Here is a 26847-nt window from a genome sequence, read left to right on the forward strand (position 1 = left end):
TGTCCCATGGTGCAAGGATAAGGAGAGGTTGTGGCTGCACAGGGTCGCAAATGGAACCAATCCTGCAACCCCACAGGCACCCATGCAGCTCCAATCTTTCTGCTGCCCTGCTCCATCCAGGTAAATGGCATACAGGTGTCAGGGGGGCTCTGTGGTGCTGCCCCACCGCTGCTCAAATTGGATTGGCAGAGAGCATTTGGTGGAGCAGAGAGGAGAGGATCCCTTATATAGATAAGAAATAGTAAGAATCTAGGCAGGCCAGTGTTCACCTTACCAATTTAGGGTGCTTACAGACTTCAGACCTTATATCACAACCTGGTCAGTCAGGTTCTATTTTTCTGTGTGTAAAGTTGGCAAGTTAGTGTGTACCTGTTCCAATTTTTTTTCAGTCATGATAAATATAGTGGTACCTCGGGTTAAGAACTTAATTTGTTCCGGAGGTCTGTTATTAACCTGAAACTGTACTTAACCTGAAGCACCACTTTAGCTAATGGGGCCTCCCACTGCTGCCACTGCACAATTTCTGTTCTCATCCTGAAGCAAAGTTCTTAACCCGAGGTACTATTTCTGGGTTAGCGGACTCTGTAACATGAAGCATCTGTAACCTGAAGCGTCTGTAACCAGAGGTACCACTGTATTGCTATGCTGCTATCTGCCCCCACCAGGAGGTGGAGCTTGACCAAATGTATTGGGGCTATATTATTCTGTATTTCCACTGCCCTCCACTAACTTTTCTCATTCTGGGCATGCAAGCATGTATTTCTGTACCTTTGTGTAGTAACCTTCAGCGAGAGAGTCCCAGACAGTGCACAAGAGCAAAAATTAGCAGCCTTACTGAGCCATGTTTCACAATGAGCAAAATTGACAGTTGTGCTATTTGTGGTCAGGGAAATGTCCATTTCCAACGTGTATTTGTGTATTGTTGTTTTTTAAATCATACCTAGGTCTTGTGAACGATAAAGAGGTCTTGTCCATATCTTCCTCTTATTACTTAAAAAAAAGAAGTCCCAATAGCTCAAGATTATTAAAAGCCTGTTATCTGTACCACAGGTACAGTCTCCCAGGTAATCTTCTATATTTACCATGTGGAGACCTTGAGGTGATTTCTCCTCCAAAATGGCATGTAGCTTTTCCTTCCTTTGGGATTGCGGACTGCCAGAAATGAAATAGCAAGGTTGTGCTCAGATGAACAGTAAACTGACATAGGCAGTGCTTTTTTCTGGGGGTACTCAAGGCTATGCTGTCCCGACACCTCTTCTTTTATTTGTTAAAAGTGTGACACTTGCTTTAACAACTTCATGGTGAGTACCAGCACCTTTTTTTGGAAAGGGGGGAAGCACTGGGCATAGGGATGTAGTGACAGAGATCATCCACCAAAATTTCACCACATGTGACGAACCACCCTCAAAAAATAAAATGAATAACTAGCACAAAAAAATGCACCAGTAATTACTACAGATGTACAACGTGTATGTGTGTGTGTTTAACTTATCAAATTTCCAAGCGTAAGGAGGAATCTGGATTACAGTGGTACCTCGGGTTAAGAACTTAATTTGTTCCAGAGGTCCGTTCTTAACCTGAAATGGTTCTTAACCTGAGGTGTGCTTTCGCTAATGGGGCCTCCTGCTGCCGCCGCGCCACTGGCGCGCGATTTCCATTCTTATCCTGGGGCAAAGTTCTTAACCTGGAGCAACCACTTCCTGGTTAGCGGAGTTTGTAACCCGAAGCGTCTGTAACCTGAAGCGTCTGTAACCCGAGGTACCACTGTAAATGTAAAAAGAAATCAAAAGTATGGGCAGGCATTTTGAGGATGATGACATCACACAGATGCTGCAATAAAAGCTGTGGACATGAGCAGCACCGATTCCACATTAAACTTCCATCTGAAGGCATCCTTCCTTACCTGCGTATATCATGATGCAAGGCAGCTTTAAATCCAAGTTACAGCTTAATTACAAGCGAATGCAAGCCTCAACTTTGAAAGATTGGGAGGCTTTTAGAGACAGATAGGGAAAAGAGAGTATTCATAAGGCTAATAAATACTTTTCCACTTCTCAGAATAACTCTCTTCCCCTGAGGACTTTTTATGGCGCTGCACTCCAGATGATGGAGATAACAGATGACATGGCATGAGTTTATCTTACAGGAGGAACAAACCAGGGAAACATGATCTATTTTCTTTATAACTTTACCAACCTCTTGTTGAGAAATACCTCTTTTAAGCTAGGTTGAATGACCTGCTCGTCGGAACGTGTGTGTTTTCAAAAGAACAAATATAATGCTAGTCTTTATTTTACCAACTGTGATATACATTGTTAATTTTTTTGGTAGAAAAATATTCAAACTGGTAATCAGAAATTCATGAGGCTATTTAAATATTGAATGTGCTTTCACAGAGGCTTGGGGCATTACCCCCACTTCACTGTCATCCAACGTACAACGATGAAGTGTACAAACCGCATACTGGAGAGTGCTAGATGTGCCAGCCCTCCAGCAACCTCAAAGGCCTGCTGCAGCAAAGCATCTGCTTAGGAAATAATAAAAAGGAAGGTCCTCTGAAGTGCTGCACCAACCATTTTAAGTACTGGTAGAGAACCCGGGTTTGCACTGTTTGGTGTGAAAACTTCATTTTCCAGAGCACTTTGCAAGGTGTCTTGTCGCTTGCCTATTTGCTAAGGATACTGCCACATCTCTGGTAGCAAATTTGAGACAGATGAACAATTGAGTTAAGCCAACACACACATCCCATACTTCCTGTTCCCTGTGTTAATAGGACAAGCCGCTTAGAAAGGAGAGGCAAATTGTCTTTCCGGCCTTTTCCTTGTCATTGGGCCATCATATCCTTTTTAACTGGCCATTCCTTGTCATTGCCCATGGTCAATGGAGATTTTAAGTAGACTGACTTCTTATAAAGTGCCCAGCTTTGGGCTTTGAGCATGGTTTTGTTGGTACTGTGAACACCCAAGGAGACACAAGTGAGGAATAGAAGCATAGCATGTCCTCAGCAGAGGAAACAGACATGAGTCTGTATCCAGTCAATGGGGTATAGGATCCTGATCTCCTACCCATTGTTGTTGAGCACAACTAGTAGAATAGATGAAAGTTTTAAGGTAATATATTAATGCTCAATTTTTGCTCATTAATTTTGCCGCTGGTTCAAAAAAAGTCCTTAAGATATTTACAATCACCTCTCAAATGAACAGATACTCTACTGTGTTTCCCATGCACAAGCAGGATTCAATGTAATAGATATGCTACAGATCTTTCCTCCATTTTGAAAGGATTAACAACATAATAAACCAAGGCTTTTCTGTTTTTGTTGATGTTTTTCTCTCTAATGGTAATAACATCACATAGCCATCCAAATGCGCTGACCAGGGTAATAAATTGCAGGACCCAGAATATACAAATCACTGTCATATGTGGATCTAGAACTCAGACTTATGAAACTTGATTTGGGCATTTTAGAGATCTTACTGATGCAGAAGCTCACAAGTGAATCTAGTATGTGTTTTGGAGATCTTCATAAGTGAACATTTCTGGAAGGATATCATTGATAGAATCAACGCAGGTTCATCTTTGACACAGGAATTTTCACCTCACTTTATTTTAGTTAAAATCGTAGTGATTTGGACACTCCCCAAAGCTGCTGTGCTCTGGATTTTTAGAAAATCACTACTGGCAAGACAAGTTGAATTATGGAGAACATTATCTTCAACCAGAATAGTGCCCTGCATTGAACATTTTTAAATTCCACTACCCCCCCCCCCAAAAATTTATGTATTAGGGGAGTGGAAAGTCGGAAAGAAATCCAAATAATTTGGGAAGTATTTCCAGTCACATCCCTCTAACTGAGTGTTAATCTTTCACACATTATGTGTCTCTCATCTGGTTATATTCAGTTGGTGGGAATGGGCAGATATTGGTCACTCTTCTTTCATGTATGTGGCATAGTAATGTCTCCAGGATGAGTGGGCTGCAAAGGAGCTATTGACACGCATTGTGTGAACCAGATCACAAAGCATCAATGTCACCCATTTCAAACTTGCATGCGGCTGTTCTGAAATTATGAGAACTCATGTCTTCCACCCCAACCTTTTTTGTTTGTTTTTAATCCCCTAAGGAAGATGCTGTCAAGCATGTTTCCCCCCTCAAAGAATTATGGGGCACTGCAGTCTGTTAAGAGTTGCTGGGGATTGAAATTCTGTGTGAGGTAAACCACACTGCCCAGAATTCTTTGGGGGAGGAAATGTGCTTTAAATGTACTTTAACAGTATGGTGTGTACACAGAGCCATTCACTTGCAGTAGAAATCATCTAAGGAATACAAAGGTGAAAGCAAACATAGCATTTTGGAAAGGTGCCGTTACTCCTGTGTCCTGGTTTTGGTCCTTGTAGAGCAGGCTTCCTCAACTTCGACCCTCCAGATGTTTTTGGCCTACAACTCCCATGATCCCTAGCTAGCGGGACCAGTGGTCAGGGATGATGGGAATTGTAGTCTCAAAACATCTGGAGGGCCAAGGTTGAGGAAGCCTGTTGTAGAGTATTTTAATGTGTGTCAGAGCAGAAGGTGAATTGCTATGGCTCATGTTTGTTTTTTTATTGGAGGGCAAAAAGGGTGGGGGGGGGAGAAAGGAAAACAAAAGGAGAGATTGAGAAAGGTATAGCTGATACACCATCTGCAGTGCTCATAATCGAACCCTTTATTGTCTAAGGTACATTAGACTGCAACACTGTAGAAAACCTGTTAAGGAAAAGAAACAGATTGATAGAGGTAGTAGAAAAGTCTCTGTAACAGTCAGAAGATGGCTTACAAAGTGTGTCATGCTACAAAATTATCAAGTTTCCTAAAAAAAGGGGGGGGCTATCTGAAACCCAAAGAACTAAATAAATAAGAACACAAATCATCCTAAGCACTAGGGTCTAACTGAATTAACAAATCGATACAATATGGATGATAAAGGAGGAAATTACAATGCTTGGGATTCACACGTGAAAACGGCTGCTCTTTAATGACTGCTCCCCCTCAGCCTCCCCATTTCTTGTTTAATTAAGTGAAAATCTCATTTCTGTGCTATACACAGCATATAATTATTTAAACTGATTTCCCCTGCTGTTGTTCTTCATGTAGCTAAATTATGATTGTAAACTTTGCTGATTAGTACCCTGGTAATGGCAGTGACAGCACTTTCTCTGCGTCAGACAGTCCTGAAGTAAACAGTCTCCAGGAGGAGCTTTTAAAGTCTTAATATTAACTAAGATCCTTTCATATCAGCTTTCAAAAACAAAAAACAACCCATCACACCCCCCCAGAAAAACCCCCCGTCAACAACAAAACACAATCAACCAACATAAATAATTACAGCTGTACATGACACTCATATAACTTTTGAGGGACAGAAGGGTTTTTAATAACTACAAACACACAAAATAGGCAAAGCAGCTACCTTGGTGCATTCCTGAATCCTTACCTGTTTGCTTTAAACAAGGAAAATAAGTGCTTGATAAAGGGGAAAGTAGCACTTGAGTGTGAATCCCAAATTGATCAAGTGTTAATCAAGACAGAAAATGAGCTGATTTGGGGGGGGGTCTTGAAAGTGGAGTGGGGTACAGGAAGGGGGGGAGTGTGGAATGTGTCTATACAAATTTCTGCAAGATAACTTCATAAGACAGCAGATTACAATCACTTATATAGGCATTTGCACAGATATTCTTAGCTATACCAGGATTACAGCAGGCATACAGTTGGTGTATGAGGAATCAAACAAAAATCCCAAACCAGTAAATTGCATACAAACGTTTCAATTGCATTATCGTCAGCAACTGTAAAGCAAGAACGGTCAAGTAATCTGCAATTAAGTAGAAACCCAAATCAAAGAGAGACAAAAACAAAATTAGCACAGAAAAAGTACACATTTAAAATTCTTTGTGTAAGAAGCCCATTTACTTCAAAGACAGCACTATCCCATTATTTGTAGAAAGTAAACGGTTGCTCTCGATCAGTATTAAAAGGTTAGCGCCATTTCTGTACATGTAAAATTATTGCTTTTTTTGAAAAATATATTTAGCATGCTAGTTTTTTTTAAAAAATCCTTTTTCTGCCTTTACAAAAATGTTACAATTTAAAAAAACCTAGTAAAGCTTCTTCTTTTTTTTTGCAAAAAGTTTTTCACAGAATATTTTTTTTCAAGGCAGCATTTTTATGATGATGATGCATAAAATTATACGTGCAAAATCTGAAAATCTGAATTATTACCATCACACATAGTGCCATAGCAATGAAGGGAAAGAAAAACATTTATACCTGTGGAATTTATTTATTTTTTAAAAAATGAATTGCAGACACTGGATGGTTAACAACCTGCAACCGCACCCTTACCTTGAAAACCTGCACTGAAAAGAACTACTGTAGAAGAGGTATATAAAGCTTCCTTTCTCTCCCCCTTACCCCAGTGATTACCAAGTACAAGACATGACACATTAGATGAACACTGACCTGTCACCACGAAATAAGCTATTCATCTTTTTTCTCTCTCTCTTCAAAATGTCACAAGGGCCCAGAAAGGGTAACTGGCTTGCTGCACAGAAATACAGGCACATAAAGTACCCTAAGGGCCTAGGTCTGCCTGAACTCTTTTCTTTCTTTCTTTCTTTCTTTCTTTCTTTCTTTCTTTCTTTCTTTTTTTCTATTAAAAGCATACAAATCAGCAGCTTTAAACAGCTGAATCATCCCCCCCACTCTTTTTAATTTTATTTTTAAAAAGCATGCACATTTCCTTTGTGATCAGGTCACAGAAAGTAGCACTGAAAGAAAGAGCAGGATAAACAAACAATTAGAAAGGCCCTGAGAGTAAAAACAAAACAAAACACAGAAGCCTGTTTTTCTTCTTCCTCTCCTTTTTAGTGTTTGACTAGCCATTTTCTTTTCTTTCTGAAGTGAAAAGAGAAGCATTTTTAAGAAGCGTTTCAATTTCCATATTCACATACTATTAATGGTGTGCAGTCAAGGATAAGCCCACTGGAAATGCAAGTGGTCCCCAAACTATCATGAAACAACCTCACTGCAGAATGATGGTCTTTCTCTTTAGTCCCTTCCGTCCTTCATCAAGCCTGGCTTTCACAGCACTGAATGACTCCTCCATTTTGCTTTCTTCCTTTTGGGGGGAAGGGGAAAAGTTGTGTCCCCCCCCCCAGCATGACAGCTAATGGCAGTTTCATTAATCACTCCATCCCACATTCCCAAATCCACGTTTGTGTGTGTGTGTGTGTGTGTGTGTGTGTGTGTGTGTGTGTGTGTTAAAGATTCAAGCAACCATGAGAGAGGATTTTGTTGCAGTGCTGCCCTCCAAATCATATAAAGTTTAATTTTTCCAGTGTCTAAAAAAAGTTATCTTGATTAATATAGATGCCTTGCGCCACCAGAAAGCTTGCCAATGCCACTGTTTGTTATAAAGGAAATAAGGAGCTGTGGGGACTGATTAGTATGTCAATTTGTATATATCTTTCTGCAGCTTCTTCATTTATTTTAAAAATGATTAACAGTTCGGAGGCATTGCTTTCCAGCAAAGCACAGAGCACAGATTTCATTGTAACACAGTTGCTCCTGGGACCGCATGCTTTGCAAGGAGGTTTTCCAGCTGTTCTTCCATAGGGTTGTGAGAATAATTATTTGGAGGCTGTAGGAACCGTCGATCAAGGTACTGGCTGTTGTCAAAAGGAACCCGGTGTACACATTGGACATGCGTCTTTAGGTTCCCTTTCTGAGAGGCACTGTATGGACAATATCTGCACTGGAAGGGTCTCTCGCCTAAATGGAAGGAGAGGGGAGATAGAACAGGGAAGAGGCAGAGCATTTTATTATTCTTATTTTCTCGTAACACTTTTTTATTATTATTCTTGCTTCCATTTCTAGGCTAGCAGTTGAGCAATCTCACATTCTTTACTGGCCCCAGCTACCTTTTTATTAGCATTATGCACATTAACGTTGACCTAATACATCACAAAGAGTTATTTTTAATCATCTCCAGTGAGAGCACAGCATGTCAAGTTCCTATAAACTCTATGACATACTAGAATAGCAAATAATAGTGACTGAAGGAGCATTTAAGAAAAGGTTAAGAATAGCTAGAAGAAGGGGGAAAAGACCAGAGGAAGGGGGAAGCAAAATTTTACGGTAACTGAGGGGATTTATAAGTAAATGATAGGGTAGTTTTTAAATTGCTTTTGGTGGCAGGACCAGATTGAAGTTCATGTGAGCTGAATAGCGAACTATATTCAAGGATCCAAAATGTCTTACGCTGTACTACAAGGGTGAGGAAATCTTTTTAGTTCAGGGGCCACATTTCAGAGGCAGACTAGTGAAGATAAATTTTACATTTGTGCTGTAGGCTATTTTTTACACACAGAGACACACAAACACACTGTTATCTGTTCTTCAACCATACAACCAAGAGGCATTATTAGAGTTCAAGGATACTTTTCCAGCCAGGCGAAAACACTCAAGTTGTTAAGCAGGGCCAACAAGGGGAAAGGTCTGAGGGCCAACAAGAGATGTTTTGAGGGCCACATTTGGCCCCTGGGTCTAAGATTTCCACCCGTGCCAAAATACCCCATCTTCCAAGCACAGAAACATGCCATCTTCCCCATCCATGAATCAATACATTGATACAGTGTACATAGTTATTGGATTCTTCGTGCCGGACAGCCTGCTAGTAATTTAGAATTTCACTTTTGGCTTAAAATGTAATCATTGTTCATGTGACAAGATCCTCCACATGCTTGGGTGAGATTTTAAAGGAGCCCTAAGAAAGCAGGTTGGGTTCACTCTGTACACAGCAACTGGGGAACCCATGGCTCCCCAGATGTCGATGGGACTCCCAATTCTCATCAGCCTCAGCCAGCATGGCCAATGGTCAAGGATTATGGGAGTTGTAGTTCAGTGTCTGGAGAGCCACAGGTTCCCTGTCTCTGCACTGAAGGGAGATCCCAAAATTTGGTCAAATCCCTGCACAGTAGCACTCCTCAGCCTCCAGGAAAAAGTATAATTGACAAGGATTTATTTTCTGGCATTGAAGAATATAGTGGAGGAGGACTGAATTTTGTTTAACGATCTGTTTTAATGGCAAGTTGTTCTGATCCTGTGTTTAGGACCAACCTTATTCCATTCTTATGGGGATATTCATGCAGCCGCAACAGACAGACACACACACACACACACAGAGAGAGAGAGAGAGAGAGAGAGAGAGAGAGAGAGAGAGAGGCTCAAACCAAAAGTGAGAGTTTACATTCACATGCAGTTTGAACTGCACAGAAAGCCACTTCATACAAATGGCAGATCCACAGAAAACAACCCTCATGTCGCTATATTTGAAGTGGCCACCTACACAGCTGTTTGTTTGTGTGAATCAGACCCCACTCTCCTCTTTTAATGAAATCTACTGATTACTGTCTCTCTGCTGGCAATAAGATCTCTCGTATCAATATGCATAGTATGCATAGTATAGATTGTCTGCAACAAACTATTGCAGGGGCAACCCGGCCAGATAGGTGGGGTGTGAATAATAAACTTATTATTAAAATTATTATATGTGTTGAGGCGACGGCTAATTACACAGATGTGAGCGACAATCGAAAGTGTCCCTTCCTGTAAAAGAGACCTTATGGTAATCATCAGATCAAGCTAGGTTCGAGAGCATAGACTGTATACAGTGGTGCCTCGCAAGACGAGAATAATTCGTTCCGCGAGTCTTTTCGTCTTGCGATGTTTTTCGTCTTGCGAAGCACGGTCCGTCGCAACTGCGCCTCTTCAAGCGCCTTTAAGAAAAAAGCACAAGACGTTTTCGTCTTGCGAAGCAAGCCCATAGGGAAATTCGTTTAGCGAAGCAACGCAAAACTGAAAAACCCTTTCGTCTAGCGAGTTTTTAGTCTTGCGAGGCATTCGTCTTGCGGGGCACCACTGTATATGCCTCTAATAAGCTAGGGCAGCACAGCCCTCTGCAGTGGTGCTTGATTTGTGGAACTTATATTTGTGGAATTTCCCCTCTGAAATACTCTTATAGTATATCCTGGTGGTTTAAATCGGTTGCTATGCATTTTTAGCTGTGTTTTTTATTTTTTTGCTTCACTTATTTTTTTGACCCTTGAGATTTTTGTTTCGTTTTATAGAACTGCTTTTGTGATTTTATTACCGATGTTGCTGGTACTTTATTGTGTTCTGTGATTTGTAATTATATGATGTATTATGTACACTGTCAGGTGTGACAAAAAGCAGCATAAAAACCCAATCAATCAATCAATCAATCAATCAATCCATATTTTTGTGCCCTGCTCTAGGATTGCCTGTGGCAATGAAGAGTGGGTAACAACTATTTTCAAAATGTAAGATATGTAAGAGTTTTGACCGGTTTCCATAAAAGGAAAATTACCACAATGGAAAAGCAGAAGGGGCTGTTCCACACCCAAGTAAACCTCAAAATAAAGTTGCGATGAAATGGATGCCTCCAGCTCTCTGGCATTGGCATTCTGAGCAGCCCTGTCCGAATAATGTGGCTTACAAACCTGATTGCTAAAGCTCTATGGCACAATGCATCTTATGTTCATACATTAACCTTAAGCTAAAGCCTTGATGAAGGGAAACAGACCATTTTAAATTAACACAACGTAAGACTCAACATCCATGCAAAAAGAACCACCATTCCCAGTAAATTTCAAGCCGTGCCTATGGCAGTCCTGGGAAGAACTAAAGAAGAGCCTGGGCTGGTTGACATAACGTATTAAGCATCTCCCCTTTGTTAATAGATTTAGGGAGAGAAAAGCATCCTAATTAAGGCCGGCCTAAGATTCATGGCATTTACCAGTCAAATGTCTGCTGTGAGTTGGGAAGATTTGCAACAAAATTAAAGGGGTGAAACAGGGAGGGGGAGCAGCTGTACAGACTGCAGTATATTTGAAATGTAGGAAACGGTAACTGAGTGAAAGATGTGATAAAACTTATTTAGTTGGTTGCTGGATTCCTTGCAGTAAACTGAGAAAGATGCCTTATATTTTTGCACAGCTACATCATGCCTAAGAGATAGGCGAACAATTTCAAGAGGTGATGCTCATCGTTAAATTAAAAAAGAGAGATGCCCTGCTCTCTCTCTCTCTCTCTCTCTCTCTCTCTCTCTCTCTCTCTCTCTCACACACACACACACACACACACACACACAAAATATCGTACTGAACTGGGCTACAGGTGCACTAGGGAATATGGGAAGGAAGTCTGTGGTGGGAGGGAAAAGGAACAGCTTGATCCAGTCTCCCTGGATAAGAATTGCCAGAGAAACAAAAAAAGGGGGAAGAAAGAGAGAGCGATGGAAGAAGGGACCTTGGCCCGAGGGTGTAATTAGGTATCTATGTGGGACAGCCATCTTCGTCAGTGACTCCTCGGGAAGGCTTGCCCTACAGGTCCAGTTGTAATTCACCCACAGAGGAGAATTAACACATAGCGGAGAAACATGAAAGGGGTTAGCAACTGTCCCACAACATAAGATTAGCAAGAGGGCCAGGAGCTCAGGCAATGAGTGGGAGGGGTGCGCAATAATTCTTCCCTAAGCAGACCACATTAGTGGAATTCTCTCTGGGTACGATACTGGAGAAGGCCATAGCTCAGAGCAAAGCTTCCCCACACTTGTGTTACTACAATGAGAACAGAGCCCTCAGTGCTAAATTAGAATATGTAATGATATTGTGTGAATGTCTGCATTACCATAAGAGAAAGTGCTCTAAAGAGGCAAGAGGTTTTTGTTTTGTTTTAAAGGAAGTTTGAGAAAAAGTTTCCCTGTTACACGGAAGAAGAGATGAACTGCAGCCATTACAGGATGGGGGGCCAAGGTGATACTAAAGCTCCACCAAGAGATAAAGATGCCAAGTATCTGAAGCTAGTTTAACTGGCTCCAGACCAAATGACTTCAAATCAATTATTTGATTGCATTGCTCATAAAAGCTGCCTGTCTGTATCGCAAGCAGGTATTCAAACAACCTCCAAACCAAATGGGGATGCTTCTGATTAAACAGCATGCTTTTGCCATCGGAATATGGAAAGCCACTGTGGTTATTGCGGTTCTTCAATACTTGGCCCCTCACAGCTGCCAGTGAGTTTTAGAAAGGTCACCTTAAATTTCTTTCTGAGATCCAACCTATACAACTATATTACTGGCATACTTGGGTGGCCGGTTTGTTTTTTAGGAATACATTATCATGAATTACAGATCAAGGTGTCATGATGCCCTTAGACACCTTCCAAAACTAAGGCTAAGGTTGTATCCAAGGCTAAGCCTACTTAGGAACAGTGAAATGTGTGAGTCTACTCTGAATAACATGGCACTGGATACAACCAACAGTGAACTGCTAAGCTGACTCAAGAGAGAACTACCCTATACTGTTACACTACATAAGCTGCCACTGAATCTCTTGGAATTATACAGAAGATGCTGGGGTGTATCTCTTGGATTCCACATGGTTTATTTGCCACACAAAGTTTGGGCTGCCAGCGCAGTTATGGCAGCTTGATGGCCAGCAACCAGTGTAAAGGATGGTGGCAGGTGGGTGGGGGGGAAATAAAGCCACCAATTTGCTATGAGCAAATTGACCCTGTTACAGATGTGATAATAGGGATGAGTTAACTAGCACCATGAAGAAAGCATGGATCAAGCAAAGAACTGATCTAATGAAAAGATGGGAACTCTTCTTAAAGAAAACAAAACACTGGTACTCTGAAAAGTTCTGTCTGCCTGCAAAAATCAAACTATTAAAAATAGCAGGCTTGGATCCAGGGCAGCCCTCTCCACATGGAACGGCTGCTTCATGGAAGGGCTTATGCAGCTCTCAGAAGGGCTGGCGACCCAGCAAAAGCTCACAGAACAGAAGGGGATGCTTTTTTAATTTTGATTTTTTCTTTAGCTTGCAGGCTCCTGTAGTACTTCCCATATTTATCCAGTGGGTCCTCTAAACCCCCCGAGTGGAGTTTTAATAGTGCATACAGGGAGCTGCAAGGTGATTTGGGAGAAGGAGAAATCAGCATAAATAGTCTTCCCTCTCCCACTTCCATAATTCGGAACTGGTTACAGGATATCTAGATCTAACCAGATCTGGATCTGGTTTTGCATTTTAATTAGCTGGAACCAGCACTTCTTGATGCATCTTTTCATTTCCGTTTGTGCCTTAGATAGCACTTCTCTTAAAAATTTATTCTACATTGTAAAACAAAAAACCCAGCAGTAAATATGTGCAAACGAATCCATACACACAATAAAGTTAGTGCAAGGCAATGCAGAGTAACAAGAGAGGCATGAAAAGTTAATCACTGAGCAAGTGTGTTTCCCCTTGTACAAGGGAACTTCCCCTTCCTCTCTTCTCCCCATGCACTCCCCCCCCCCAAAAAAATAAATCTACTCTGAGAGAGTCCCCCAGTTTTCTGGTTTAGATTTTGAGGGTGGGTGGGGGACTGCAAGGGAGAGGAGAGAATGTGGAAGTTAAGATGCACAAGCAGAAGAGCAAGCACTGGATACAACTCTGTGCAGACCAAAAACAATTCTCTCCTCTCTTCCTCCGAGAAATCTGCAGAAGAAATTAGAGATGTTTCTGTGTAAATATAAGCAAACTCATGGTATTTTTAAAAGACGTTTATGATAATGAATGGCTGAGTGGATGGACTTGCCCACATTCAGCTAAAAATTAAAGGGTGCCAAGATGTGGTCTTCTTTGCTTCAACATGTCAGTTGAATCATCTGTGAGCAAAAGGAAACACAAACAGTCCAATCCAGACAGGATCTACCTGTTCCTTGACTGTACTATAATATTTATAGCTGTGAAGGAGACAAAGTTGATTGCCATTTATTTGTTCATTATGCATTATTTTGATTAATGGAATTCTTGGGCTCAGTCTAACTATCTTTAAAAAAAGCATTTGCAATAAACTATTAATCATAAGGCTAAAAAAGCCAAAGAAAGCAGGCATGATATTATTCCATATGTCAATGAAATGTCAAAAAGAGGACGTTTAGCTGAAGATACCAAGGTTGGTAGCTTCAGTATTCTTTAGATTGCTACCTTAGCACTAGTACTTAACACTGCAAAGGAAAATTGTCAAGAAAAGAGAAAAGATTTTGTAGTAATATTTGCCTGTGTTTTCCCTTTGATCACATTTTTCTACTCTTTCTCAAACACATGAAAGTCTAGATGTATGATAAAATGTATTCATCTCTACAACCAACCATTGAAATGTTTTCTACTTAAGAATGTTTAGGCAGCTAATGATTTATTGTGAACTTCCTCCCCACCTAATTATCTTCCAAACTTTTTCATTTTAACAATTTTTGAGAATATGCCTATTAATTACCATACTGTAAACATGGTATATTTTTGTACGCCTTTTGAGTTTTGTGGTAAATGCTAGATTATTTTTTATTTAATCTACAGACTTCCTCAAACTGTTACTGACCAGTCCCACTGAAAGCAGTTCAGTAGCCCAAATCCAGAACCAAATATGTACTGCATTGTACACATGGGACTCAGCTAAACAGCTGCAAATAAAACATTCTAAGTGTGTTGTAAAGTGCATTACAGTGGTACCTTGTTTTACGAACTTAATCTGCTCTGTAAGTCCGTTCTTAAGCAAAAACCATTCTTAAACCATGGTGCGCTTTCCCTAATGAGGCCTCCCACTGCCGGTGCCCTTCCACCATTCAGCTTCCGTTCTTAGACCGAGGTAAAGTTTTCAAAGCAACTATTTCTGGTTTTGTGAAGTTTGTACATCAAATCGTTCTTAAACTGCACTGTCCTTAAACTGAGGTACCACTGTATACAAATGTGACACTAGATGGTGAGCTATGGCAAATTCAATATATTTTTCAAAACTTTTTTTTAAAAAAGCTTTTCCACAACATTTTTATATGCATCTAGATTCCACCATGGAGGTTTTGGCATGTGGAATTTATTCATATTAATGGAGGGGGAAGATTTTCCCCACATATTTTCACATCCATGTTCATTCTTTAAAGTGTGAGAGCAAAGCCAGGGTAGATATCTAAGTTTCTACATCAGAGGGTGTCAGGGAACTGCCATCAGAGCATCAGGTGGTGGAGGGACTCAGGCAGGATGAAAGAGACTCAACTGCTGAAGCAGGAACCAGCAGGGGGAGGAGTGGGTCTCTGAGGGAATGCGAGCAGGAGGGAGGGCTCAGGGAGGCTTCCAGCGAGAACAGTGGGGAGGTATCGGAGTCTCCCATAGGGAGACCCACACCTCGCAGGAAACTGTCACGCCGTGAGTCCAGGAGACGCGTTTCCGTTAAGGAACTTCTTTGCTGGAAACGCTTCCGCAGACAGCCACTGTCGGACTCTACTAGTGACTAGAGCAGACATGTCTGAGGAGCTCCGTCACACACGGAGGTTTGTGGGGTCGCACAAACTCTGAGGGAGCACGTTTTCACGCACAAGCAGCTAATCAAACCCTCACAGCAGTCCGACAGTCTTTGTACGCTGCCTGTGCAAGAGAAGGCATCATGAGCGAACCAATCGGAACCGGAGGAGCAGGGGCTGGAGCTGGTCCAAGCTTGGAAGATAGATACCGAGCGTTGGAGGTTCAACTGGCCCTGCAGACGGCGAGGTTGGAGGAGAGAAGGGCTCAGGATGCAGACAAGAACGGGAGAGCCACGCAATTCCCCAGAAAGGTACCAGGATTGGTGCAGAAATTTGGGGGGGACCCCAAGGACTACCATGCTTTTAGGACAGAGATGCAATATGCCCTTAATGTGCAGTTCGATGAGTTCCCTGATGAGGAATCGCGGGTTGCTTTTGTAATTGGGCATCTTGAGAAAGGGGCTAGAGACTGGGTTCGACCCCTAATGGCAACGCACAATGACATACTAAAGGACACAATGAAGTTCTTTCGTGCAATGGATCTCATGTTTTCCAGCGATATTGAGGAAGGGGTGGTGCGCAGACAGCTAATGGCTTGTAAGCAGGGAAGTCGATCTGTCCGTGAATATTGGACTGAGTTTACCATGCTGATTCACAGACTGAGTTGGGATTTATCGGCGGCACCTGTTCAAATGCTATTTGAAGAAGGTCTTTCTTCGGGGGTGAAAGACGAGCTGGCACGGAGCCCCAGGGCGGAGTCTATGGATCAGCTGACCAAATCTGCGCTGACCATAGGAGCGCGGCAGGAGGCAAGAGCCTTGGAGAGGCGGGAAGGGAGAGGGGAACGTTGGAAGGAATTCCGCATTCCAGACATTCCTGAGCCAGCTTTCCCGCCGGCAGAGCCGATGGAAATCGGAACAGCGCGCGCGCGCGCATTTTCAAAAACCAGCGAGGGAGCTAAGAAGGAGGGAAAGGGCCCCCGGAAATGCTATCTCTGCCAACAGCCAGGCCACTTTGCCAGAGTCTGCCCCCAGAGGAAGGAATGGCAAGGGATGGTGGGAGCTGTTGAGGGGGGAGAAGAAGGGGGAGCGGAGCAGGTAAAAGCCAACGCCTGGTTGCCACAATTGGGGCACTGCAGCCAGGCCAAAGAGCAGTGAAAGTGCCCGTGCCAGAAGCTCCTCGACCTGCTCTAGTGATTGAAGTGTCGCTAGAGCTGCAGAATGGGCACCCCCTAAAAATAAAGGCGCTATTGGACTCAGGCAGCTCCTGCAATTTTATGAGCAAGGAGTTTGCTGCTGAACACCAGATACAGACCATCCCTTTAAGCAACCCCCTGCAGGTGACCACGATTGATGGCAGGGAGTTGTTGGGAGGAGGAGTCCGCTTGCAGACTGTCCCAATGATAATGAGGGTGGCAAGGCACACAGAACTGATAGCGTTTAATGTGGCCACCCTGGGAGGCGCTCCCATTATTTTGGGAATGAGCTGGCTAGCTCTACATGATCCGCTGGTTGGCTGGCATCAAAGAGTGGTGTCCTTTGGTTCAGCACATTGCCTAGAACACTGCAAAGGGGAGAAGGGTTCAGCAGGGGCCCAAGCCACCCTAGCAGGGACTGAAGTAATGGGGAAGGTGAAGGTACCACCACAGTATGCAGATCTCAGCGACGTGTTCAGCGAGAAGGAAGCTGACCAACTACCACCTCATAGACCCTTTGATTGTCAGATCAATTTACTCCCAGGAGCACAGCTTCCCGTGGGCAAGTTGTATGCCATGTCAGACAGGGAAATGCAGGAGTTGCGAGGGTTCATTGACAAGAACCTGAAGAGAGGCTTCATCAGAGAGTCCAAAGCAGCAGGGGGGAGCCCAGTGTTCTTTGTGGACAAAAAAAATGCGGACAAGCCGAGACTTGTATGTGATTTTAGGCGGCTGAATGCAGTGACTGAACCGGTGGCGTTCCCTATGCCCAGAATTGATGATATTTTGACCAGGGTGAGGAAGGGAAAGATTTTCACAAAGCTGGATCTAAGGGGGGCGTACAACCTGATACGCATAAGGAAAGGGGATGAATGGAAAACCACCATGTTTACCCCTTTGGGGGCGTTTGAATACCTCGTTATGCCATTTGGATTACAAGCAGGCTCCGCGTGTTTTCAATCTTTTATGAACCACGTGCTGGGTCCTTTGCTCTACAAGAATTGCGTTGCCTTTCTAGATGATGTGTTGGTGTATTCTGAGAATGAGGAGCAACATGTGAGAGACGTCAGAGAAGTGTTGAGCAGACTGCAAGCCAACAGGCTGTGGGTCAAACTGGAGAAGTGTCGGTTCCATACCAAGGAGGTGGAATTCCTGGGGTACCGCCTGTCAGACAAGGGATTGGCCATGGATCCCGGCAAGGTACAGGCAGTGCTGGAATGGAAAACACCCAAAACCAAGAAGGATGTGCAGAGGTTCCTAGGGTTTGGAAACTTTTATCGTAAGTTCATCCGCAACTTCGCCCATCTGACGGCGCCCATCACTGACTGTGTCAGCAGTAAAAAGAAGTTTGTATGGACGGCGGAGGCGGAGCGAGCGTTTGAGGAACTGAAAAGGGCCTTCGCCTCTGAAGAACAACTTCTGCATGTGGATTTACGAAAGAAGCTAAGGGTTGAAACAGACGCATCTGACAGAGCCATAGGGGCGGTGCTTCTTCTGCAGCCGGGGAAGGAGGAGTCAGAGTGGCGTCCGTGTGCCTTCTTCTCGCGGAAGCTGAACAAATCCGAGAGGAACTACACGGTGTACGACCGAGAACTGCTTGCTATTCATGAGGCGTTCCGGAGATGGAGGCATCTGCTAGTTGGTGCACAACATAAAGTGCAAGTGTGCACGGACCATAAAAATCTAGAGTACTGGAGAACGGCGCGAGTGCTCAACCAAAGGCAGTTGAGATGGGCCCAAGAGTTCTCCAAATTTAACTTTGAGATTTGTTATGTGCCAGGCCCAGAGAATGTTAGGGCGGACGCTCTCTCACGCAAACCTGAATATTTGGAGGGGGAGGGAGCACCCGAAGAAACCCATATCATTCCAGAGGACCGCTGGGTGTGTGGGGGGACTTTGGTGGGGCAAAGGGAATTGGTAGAGGGTACGGTGCAGGATGCATACGCCCAGGGGAAACTCAGGGATCTCAGAGGGGAGGAAGACAAATCCGGTGGTTTTGAGGAGAGAAATGGGGCATTGTATTATAAGGGAGCGTTATATATACCTGAAGGGGAATTGAGGGAGAAGGTACTCAAGCAGCTGCACGATAGCCCCACAGCAGGGCACTTTGGGCAACACAAAACCATGTGGCTGGTTACCAGGGAATTTTGGTGGCCCAAGGTCAGGGAAGATGTGCGGGAGTATGTGAGAGGGTGTGAACAATGCCAAAGAGCCAAGGGGGAGAGGCAGGCGCCGGCTGGTTTATTAGAACCACTGCCCACACCTGAGAGACCGTGGGAAGCAGTGGCAATAGATTTCATGACTGATCTGCCAAGGTCTAGAGGGAAAACAGCCATCATGGTTGTAGTAGACCTGTTAACTAAAATGGCCCACTTCATAGCCTGCTCACATGCGGTTACAGCAGAAGAAACCGCCAAATTGTTTGTAGAGAATGTGTTTAGGTTGCATGGCGCCCCCTTGAGGGTGGTTTCAGACCGAGGGAAACAATTTACTTCCAGGTTCTGGAGGAAGCTCATGAGCTTACTGCATGTAGAGGTTAATTTCTCGACGGCCCGTCATCCTGAAACCAACGGGCAGGCGGAAAGAGCAAATGGGGTTCTCCAACAATATTTGAGGTGTTATGTTAATGACAGAGAGAATGATTGGGTGGAGAAGTTGGCGTTGGCAGAATTTGCCTACAACAATGCAGAGAACGTGTCCACGGGGATGAGCCCCTTTTTGGCTAATCACGGGTGCCATCCCAGAGCCTTCCCAGGGGGGGAGGGGGAGAACTGGAGCGTTCCAGCTGCAGAACAGTTCGTGGAAGAAATGGAAGCGATCCATCGCCAGCTTCAACTCAACTTAAACAGGGCTAAGGAGGAATATAAGAGGCAGGCAGACAAAAACAGAAGGGAAGGTGAAAGCATCAGGGTGGGGGAACAGGTGTGGCTGTCAACCCAAGGGTTGCCATTCAAAGGAGGTTGTAAGAAATTAAGACCCAAAAGGCTGGGTCCGTTTGAAGTCATACAGCAGGTCAATCCAGTGGCTTTCAGGCTCCGGTTACCGAACCACATGAAGCTGCACCCAGTTTTTCACAGGTCGTTGCTGTCACCGTATAGAGGAGACAGTGAGGGGAGGGTCACTAGGGGACCAGCAATGGAGGAGAAGGAACACAGCTACCATGTAGCGGAGATCCTCGATTCCAGGTGGAAGGGAGATCAAGTAGAGTACTTGGTAATGTGGGAAGGGGAACCGGAGTCGGAAAACACCTGGGTTAGGGCAGAGGATGTCAATGACGAGGTTTTAATAGAGACTTTTCATCAGAGGTTCCCACGTAAACCTCAGCCTGTAGCGAGGTTCCGAAGGGAATACTTTGCCACCACCGACGAGGAAGAGGAGTTGGAGGGGTTCCCAGATTCTGAAGAGGAGGAGGATTCAGCTGGCCAGGACGACGATCGATGGAGAGAATTGTTCGAGACGTCAGAAGATGAGGAAGATTCGTTTCGGGGTTTTAGCCCTTCACCTCCCAGGGGGGAGGAATTGGGAGGGGGTGAGGGGGGCCCTGGAGGGGAGGTGGATGTCAGGGAACTGCCATCAGAGCATCAGGTGGTGGAGGGACTCAGGCAGGATGAAAGAGACTCAACTGCTGAAGCAGGAACCAGCAGGGGGAGGAGTGGGTCTCTGAGGGAATGCGAGCAGGAGGGAGGGCTCAGGGAGGCTTCCAGCGAGAACAGTGGGGAGGTATCGGAGTCTCCCATAGGGAGACCCACACCTCGCAGGAAACTGTCACGCCGTGAGTCCAGGAGACGCGTTTCCGTTAAGGAACTTCTTTGCTGGAAACGCTTCCGCAGACACCCACTGTCGGACTCTACTAGTGACTAGAGCAGACATGTCTGAGGAGCTCCGTCACACACGGAGGTTTGTGGGGTCGCACAAACTCTGAGGGAGCACGTTTTCACGCACAAGCAGCTAATCAAACCCTCACAGAGGGTGTTATTTATTAAACCATGACTAGCATGGCTAGTTTCTGGTCTGGTTAATGAACTATGATTAAGGCACTAGGCTGTGTTCAGCTGATCAAATGAAACCATGATTTATAGAACATGGCTTAGGATTACATGTGAACCAGTTGACAAGTTACCGCAGTTATGTTCTGGGATTCCATGATTTCAACCAATCTCAGTTTATTTCCATCACATAAAAAGTAAAAAAATTACATTATGCTTTGAGACATATGCATGTTAAAATTGCTTCAGAATGATTGTATTGCAAATAAGAGACGATAGCCTCTAATGCAACACAATGGAGTTACTGTGGGAGGGGGCACCTTCGTAATCAGTTTCTGTTCCACCCATAGACAATTTCTTGGAACATTTTCACGTACGGCATGAAAGTTTACTTTGAACCTCTCCCACACTACGTGTGTCACATTTGAATGTAGTATAAAGGTAGAATTGAATGTGAAACACACCCATTGTAATTATATTATTAGACTTGATTTACAAACATGAGATATGCAAAGACAAATGTAAGCTCCCCTCTCCGCCCACCGATCCCCTTGTGAGGCTTGTGGAGGGAGAAGAGAAAGAGAAACATTGGTTGCAATAGCTGCATTCCATCTGCAAAAACACTGGAATCGACCCATAGACATTTACCAGCCTTTTAAGATGAGGATTAAACTCATCTAAAAGACTCTAGTTCAGTTAAGCAATCGCAAGTGACTGTAATTTAATTGGTTTCACAAAACTGACAGTCTTTTTCAGGTGTCATTAAGCTGGATAGTCATTTCTTTTAAAAGCTAGTATCTTACAATGAGTCTTGAATGGGCCAGTAAAGGACTCAGTTCTGATCACCTGGGATAAGCATCATTTCCCTACATTCTGAAATGTGGCAGTGGTACAATTATATCCACAGTGCTAAGAACCACCAAACCTTTACTGAAAACCATTTTAATCTTTCTTTCCAAAGCTATTGTTATGGTATGGAGCATGGAGGAAATCTGGAAATCATGGCACTGCCATAACCAGAACTGACCTTGCTCCAGTGCCCTGTATAGTTATTTCTCCAATTAAGAAGTTTATAACAGGAAAACAATGGTGTTACCAGCACGCTGGAGGCCCTGAGATCCCTTCCCCACCCCTGAGAATGAACTAGAAGTTGATATTGTGGATAAAGTGCACTTTTGTCTACTGCAGTGAAAAAGATGAGAGTAAACACAGTTAAAGTATGCATTTTAATTAAGGACATGGACAGGGCAGCGGACACATATGGGAAATGGAAGGACAGCTGTGATAAAACAAGAAATAGAACTGCTGCAAAAGGCCCATCACCTAGAACTAGGATCCCCAATGTGGTGCTTCGTAAGTAGCTTCATAAGAACATATCCTTGTACCCGCCATGTACCAACCTAGATGGACTGTTTTGTCCCTCTAGCCCAGTGCTGCTCTTCTCAGCAGCAGTATCCTTCCAGCATCTCAGAGACTTTTCATATCACATTTTGACTGGAGGTACCAGGGATTTATCCCAGGTGCTTTTCCATGTAAAGTTTGTGGTCTGTCAGTCAATTGTGGTCTCTGCCCCAGTTATCGGGTTGGCTATTGTTTTAGATAAATGGTGGACATGAAAGACTTGGGACTCAGCTACATTAGTAAAGAAAAGGTGATAACACTGTGACACCAGATGGCACTGTGAAGTTCCATCTTTCAGCAACATGATTTCCCATTATGAGGTTTACAATGCATTTTCCCAATATTTTTTTAAATGTATCTAGATCCAGCTCCAGAATGTATCTAACACAAGTGTCCTTATCTTCTTACTTTTTAGAGGTGTTTAACTATATGAATTACCTACATTTAGAAGTGTTTACCAACAATTATTATTTTCACTGCTTTGAAAGTTTTCCATTACCCCATGGACATTCCTGACAGCCACTGAGGAGAATGGAAACCTTCAACATGATGCTAATTCTTCCCTTGATGAACATTTCCGAATGTTATGGGCAGGATAGGATGAAGTTATTTTCAAAGGCATCCCAGAATCAACACAATATATGCACAGGTCCATTTCCTCATGTCTGTGCTCAGGATCAGGGCATTGCAATCTCTTGTTCCAGATCCTGTGCAAGGAATCCTGGGTGCAGTTCTCCAAGCACTAATGCTGAAACTAATGGTGGGGATGTTGTAATGGAAAAATTGATAAATTCCTCTGATGGGCTGACGTACTAGCAGAGGCGATAATAAACACACATAGCTTACTCAGTATTTGCCTGAGTGTGTGTGTGTATATCAGAATTTATTTCTGTGCTAATAAAGGATCACATTCAGAACTTGAAAAAGCAACTGAGCTTGCTTGCCCTAGATGTTAGGTCCATGCTATGCATGGATGGGCCAATGGGAACTAGGTGGTCTGGAACTGACTGGAAATAAAAATGAAACCAAAAACACCAGGGAGGAAGAAAAAGCAAGAAACATAACGTCCAGGACAGCATTAGTGAAAATAAGGAAATTTAGAGGACAGCCAAGTGCTTGTCAAGAGAGGAAAACACACCACCACACAGAGTCCACAGAGATTGAAAGATAAGCGTCTTTCAAAAGATAGGAGCTATATAATACTGTGATAGGAATACTCTTCAGAAAAACACAGACTATGGATGAGTTGTACTGTTGCTGCATTTCAGAAATTAGAGAAGTGGGCAGATATGCACTGAAAAACTTATCTAGCGAAACCAGGATAGCAATTTTATATGCCGTTACAAAAATTACCCTCCCTCCCTTCTCAATATATTTTGTTGACATTTACTAATAAATTGTCTCATTTGTGTAAGGCCTTTCCATAAATTTTAGCATCTAAAACCAAACACAGCACGGTTATTGTTTACTTACACTCTTATCTAACGAGTCAGTGCTTTACTGATGAGTATCACGGTGTAACTTTTTTTTTTCTCCCCAGCTACCACATTAAAAACCAAATACCCAATTAATTGTAAAACATACTTGTTTTGGGGCGTCTGCGGAGGTGGTGTGAACGTCAGTACCTCGGAGTCCATTAGACTCAAATACCACTGTGGGAACAAGGGGGCTTGTTAACAGATTAACATTCAAGCTTCGTTAGTGCGCGTACAATATTCGAGTCCATTACAGATTAAACCACATTTGGGGGAGGGTGGGGAAAAAGCAGAGACACCAGCTCCTCGCCCGTAGCCGGAAAATACCAATTTACCATAACACTTACTGTAAGAGAGTGTGCTAATGGCAGCCTAAGGCCATTGCCCTTTTTAATTCAGACTTCAGTGCTGAAGAAAGCAATCACTGACAACATTAATTATCAGTGTATGTGTAAAGGGACCCTCTTCTTGAATTACTTACCATTTGGCCTCTGTCATTTTGCATCAGACTGGCTTATGTATGCATCATTCACACTTCTCCAAAAAAGAAAAAGAAATATTTTTTTAATAAAAAAAAACCCTCTGCTAGTCTCACTGTCTCATGTAATGCTATTAAGGTAACTTGACACACTAGCAGCTTCAAGCTTGCGACGTACTCCAAATCACACAGCTTGAAAAGGGCTGAGATTTAGAGTTTTATCATTGTCCAAATAAAATAAAAAAAATTAAACCCCAGACCTCTTTCAGTCTGCAGCAAGGAGACAGCAAAACAAAGCTTTATGTTTGGATCAAAAAGGTTCTTTGATTTCAATTTGTGCTGATGGCAAGAGAATTCATTAGCATATTCATTCCAGAGTATTCTGCTCTCTAATTAAAGTGGTGGGTTTATTTTAAACACACACACACACCAAAACCTTACAAATAAGCTTATTTCAATTGTGCTGCAGTGCTATGCCAGGCATGTGGGGAGGGAGGGGGAATTGAGTACCTGAAAAAGAACAAGATCAGCACTAATCAAATATGAAATTAAACAAAATGGGGAATTTTTCTCTTTACAAAAATAAAAAATAAAAATTCAGGTTAGCAAAGGAAATTAAGAGCAAGGCGAAATATTGTAAGTAAGGGCTTCTCCCACCCGCTTGATGGAATGGTAAAGAAAAATGTACCTGTGTGAGACCTCATGTGAGTTCTGAGGTGGCTTGGTTGGGTGAAACCCTTTCCACACTCTACGCAGAGATAGTCTCCTTGGCGTGTTTGTGTCCTAAGCATCCCTATGGTGGAGAGAAGAGGGGAGGGGGGAGAGAAGCGAGGAGTAAGGGAAAGTTGAGAAGAAAACATTATGCCAGAGGAAAACATCATTAGTATGTCTAATGTGTCATTATGTGAGGCTACCTTCAGGCCCTGGATGACAACTGTCAGCCTTCATCTAGGCACCGGCTGACAGGCCAGGCACACACAGGACGGCAAGGATGCATAAATTACATTGAATTAAAAAATGCTCCCCATGATGTGCCCGCACCAGGACTGGCATGTCAGGTGTGCGCTTTTCATAGCAGCTGGATCTACTTTTCAGCCATCACCCAGCTTTGTCAAGCAGTACATCAGGCAAATCAAAGTGACTCCAGCGTGGCGGAGACAAGTCACATGGATAATAGGAAGTGAGTAGAACCAGAGCCCGACTGTCCCCCCCAGGCTGCAATACCTTGGAGACAAATGCAGAGTGAGTGGAGCCATCACAAGCTGATCAAACCTTTAGCCCTGCCTTACCTGCCTGCTGGTGCTGCTTTGACCCCAGAGCTCTGAGGCACAGGCGGAAGACATCTGTGAATCAAAGTGTCATTACGGACATTTGGAGATAGTAGCAACGCAGCAGTCCTCTGCCAGCTTTTGATAAACATGTTTTCTAGGCCATTAGCATTTGTGGAAAAATGACTCAAACCTCTTCTTTTTTTCCAAAGGTCAGTTTACAGTATCTGACTTAAAGGGCTGGTCTTTGTCTTTTACGGCTGATCAAAAAGGACACGTTTGACTTTTATTGGGTTATTTATTTTCTCAAAAATATTTGAAGCGTCTTCTTTGCTATTTTGGTTAGGCAGCATCTTCAAAAGGGGTGGGAAAAGGTTTTTATTTGCCATTAGCATGTCCTGCCTTTTAAAAGAAAAAATCATTTAAGGGACTGTTGCTGAACCCATCAAAATGCTGCAGTGGTGAGGAGGAGAGGGGGATCAAGGGTAGAATAACAGAATTTATCTTTTTAATTTTCTTTTATGGAGAGACAGAGATATAATTAAAAATAGGCATCATCTGCCTTGGCACATTGAAACTGAAAATGTTTCATTGTGGAATATCCAAGTGGTAGAAAAGCCATCCAGACATTACAAAAGTAAACACACATGTACACATTAGGGCAGTGCTAATTATGGATCGCTTGTGGCCAACAAACCACAGTCCAAAACCATGGCTAGAATTTGGCCTGTGAATCTTGTCTTCACCCAAATCCATTATCCTATCTTAATCCTAGCTCATTCTGATGCTCCAACCCAGCTGCCCAAGCTGGTTAAAGAGAGGCAGGGGGAGCAGGGGGAGGCGGGGAGCTGCTCACATGGGTAAATGATTTCTGCTGGCCCTTTCCCAGATCTTCTCTCTATCCCCTCCTCACAGAAAAAGACCCGCCTCTCTCCCCACCTCCAGTCTGCATTTCTTGCTCCATTGCAGCCTTGCAAGGAACACAAAACAGAATCAAGGGATGGCAGGCAATCCAGAATTCAAGCTGAAAGTAATAACGGACTGCAAAACTCTGTGGGTGGGTGGGTGTTAGAATTTTAAGACTTTTTAAAGGGCAAAAATTCTCAATTTTTTCAAGAAGGGGTAGAGATGAGGCAACACAGAGCTGCAGTATCCCTTTTACAAGAAATAAATAGTGCCACTTTCAGCTGCGGCAGAGGTACGGTATGTGGCAACAACACCTCACTGCAAACAGAATGGCCCAGTGGGAACTATGCCACATCATGGCGTTACTTTCAATAAAAAAGGAATGGCTGTTCCTACTGGTCATATCCAAAGTATATTCTAAACCCAGTTCTCAGAGTTTGGTTCCACTGGGAGAGGCATGTGCATAATAGGGGTTACCCAGTGAGTTCTGAGGACCTGTATTGTAATCCGGGAGTCAAGTGGGGACAAGTTGTGCTTTGAACTCCAGACATCTGCTTCACCAAGGGGAAGCAAGGCCGGCTCTACCATGAGGTAGAGTGTGATAGCCGCCTCGGGCAGCAGATGCTTTGGGTGCAGTGAGTTGACAGAGCTGTGTGTGCATGTGTCGTGCAGCCTGTCCGACACCCCCTAAACTATCTGTTCTGCATGGATTAAAAGCAGGGTGCATTCTGAGGCGCTGCATTC

The 26847-nt window shown here is 43.5% G+C and overlaps 1 protein-coding gene across 4 annotated transcripts in view; it reads right to left on the reverse strand.

Annotated features, from left to right (window-relative positions):
• Positions 1-4663: 4663 nt before the first annotated feature.
• The window catches only part of ZNF516 (zinc finger protein 516), a 118820-nt gene continuing 96636 nt past the window's right edge, over positions 4664-26847 (reverse strand). For 2 of the 4 annotated variants that reach the window (XM_083518570.1, XM_083518569.1), the window contains exons 4-6: positions 24618-24722; positions 23561-23628; positions 4664-7806 (exon numbers count right to left, since the gene is read on the reverse strand). In XM_083518570.1, the coding sequence (XP_083374696.1) occupies positions 7747-7806; positions 23561-23628; positions 24618-24722 (233 nt within the window). In that variant the 3' untranslated portion in view covers positions 4664-7746. The remainder of the gene's footprint in view (positions 7807-23560; positions 23629-24617; positions 24723-26847) is intronic. The other 2 variants (XM_083518568.1, XM_083518567.1) reach the window with 1 other exon arrangement.

Source organism: Podarcis liolepis, assembly GCF_965112155.1.
Source record: "Podarcis liolepis genome assembly, chromosome: 8".
Classification (NCBI taxonomy): domain Eukaryota; kingdom Metazoa; phylum Chordata; class Lepidosauria; order Squamata; family Lacertidae; genus Podarcis; species Podarcis liolepis.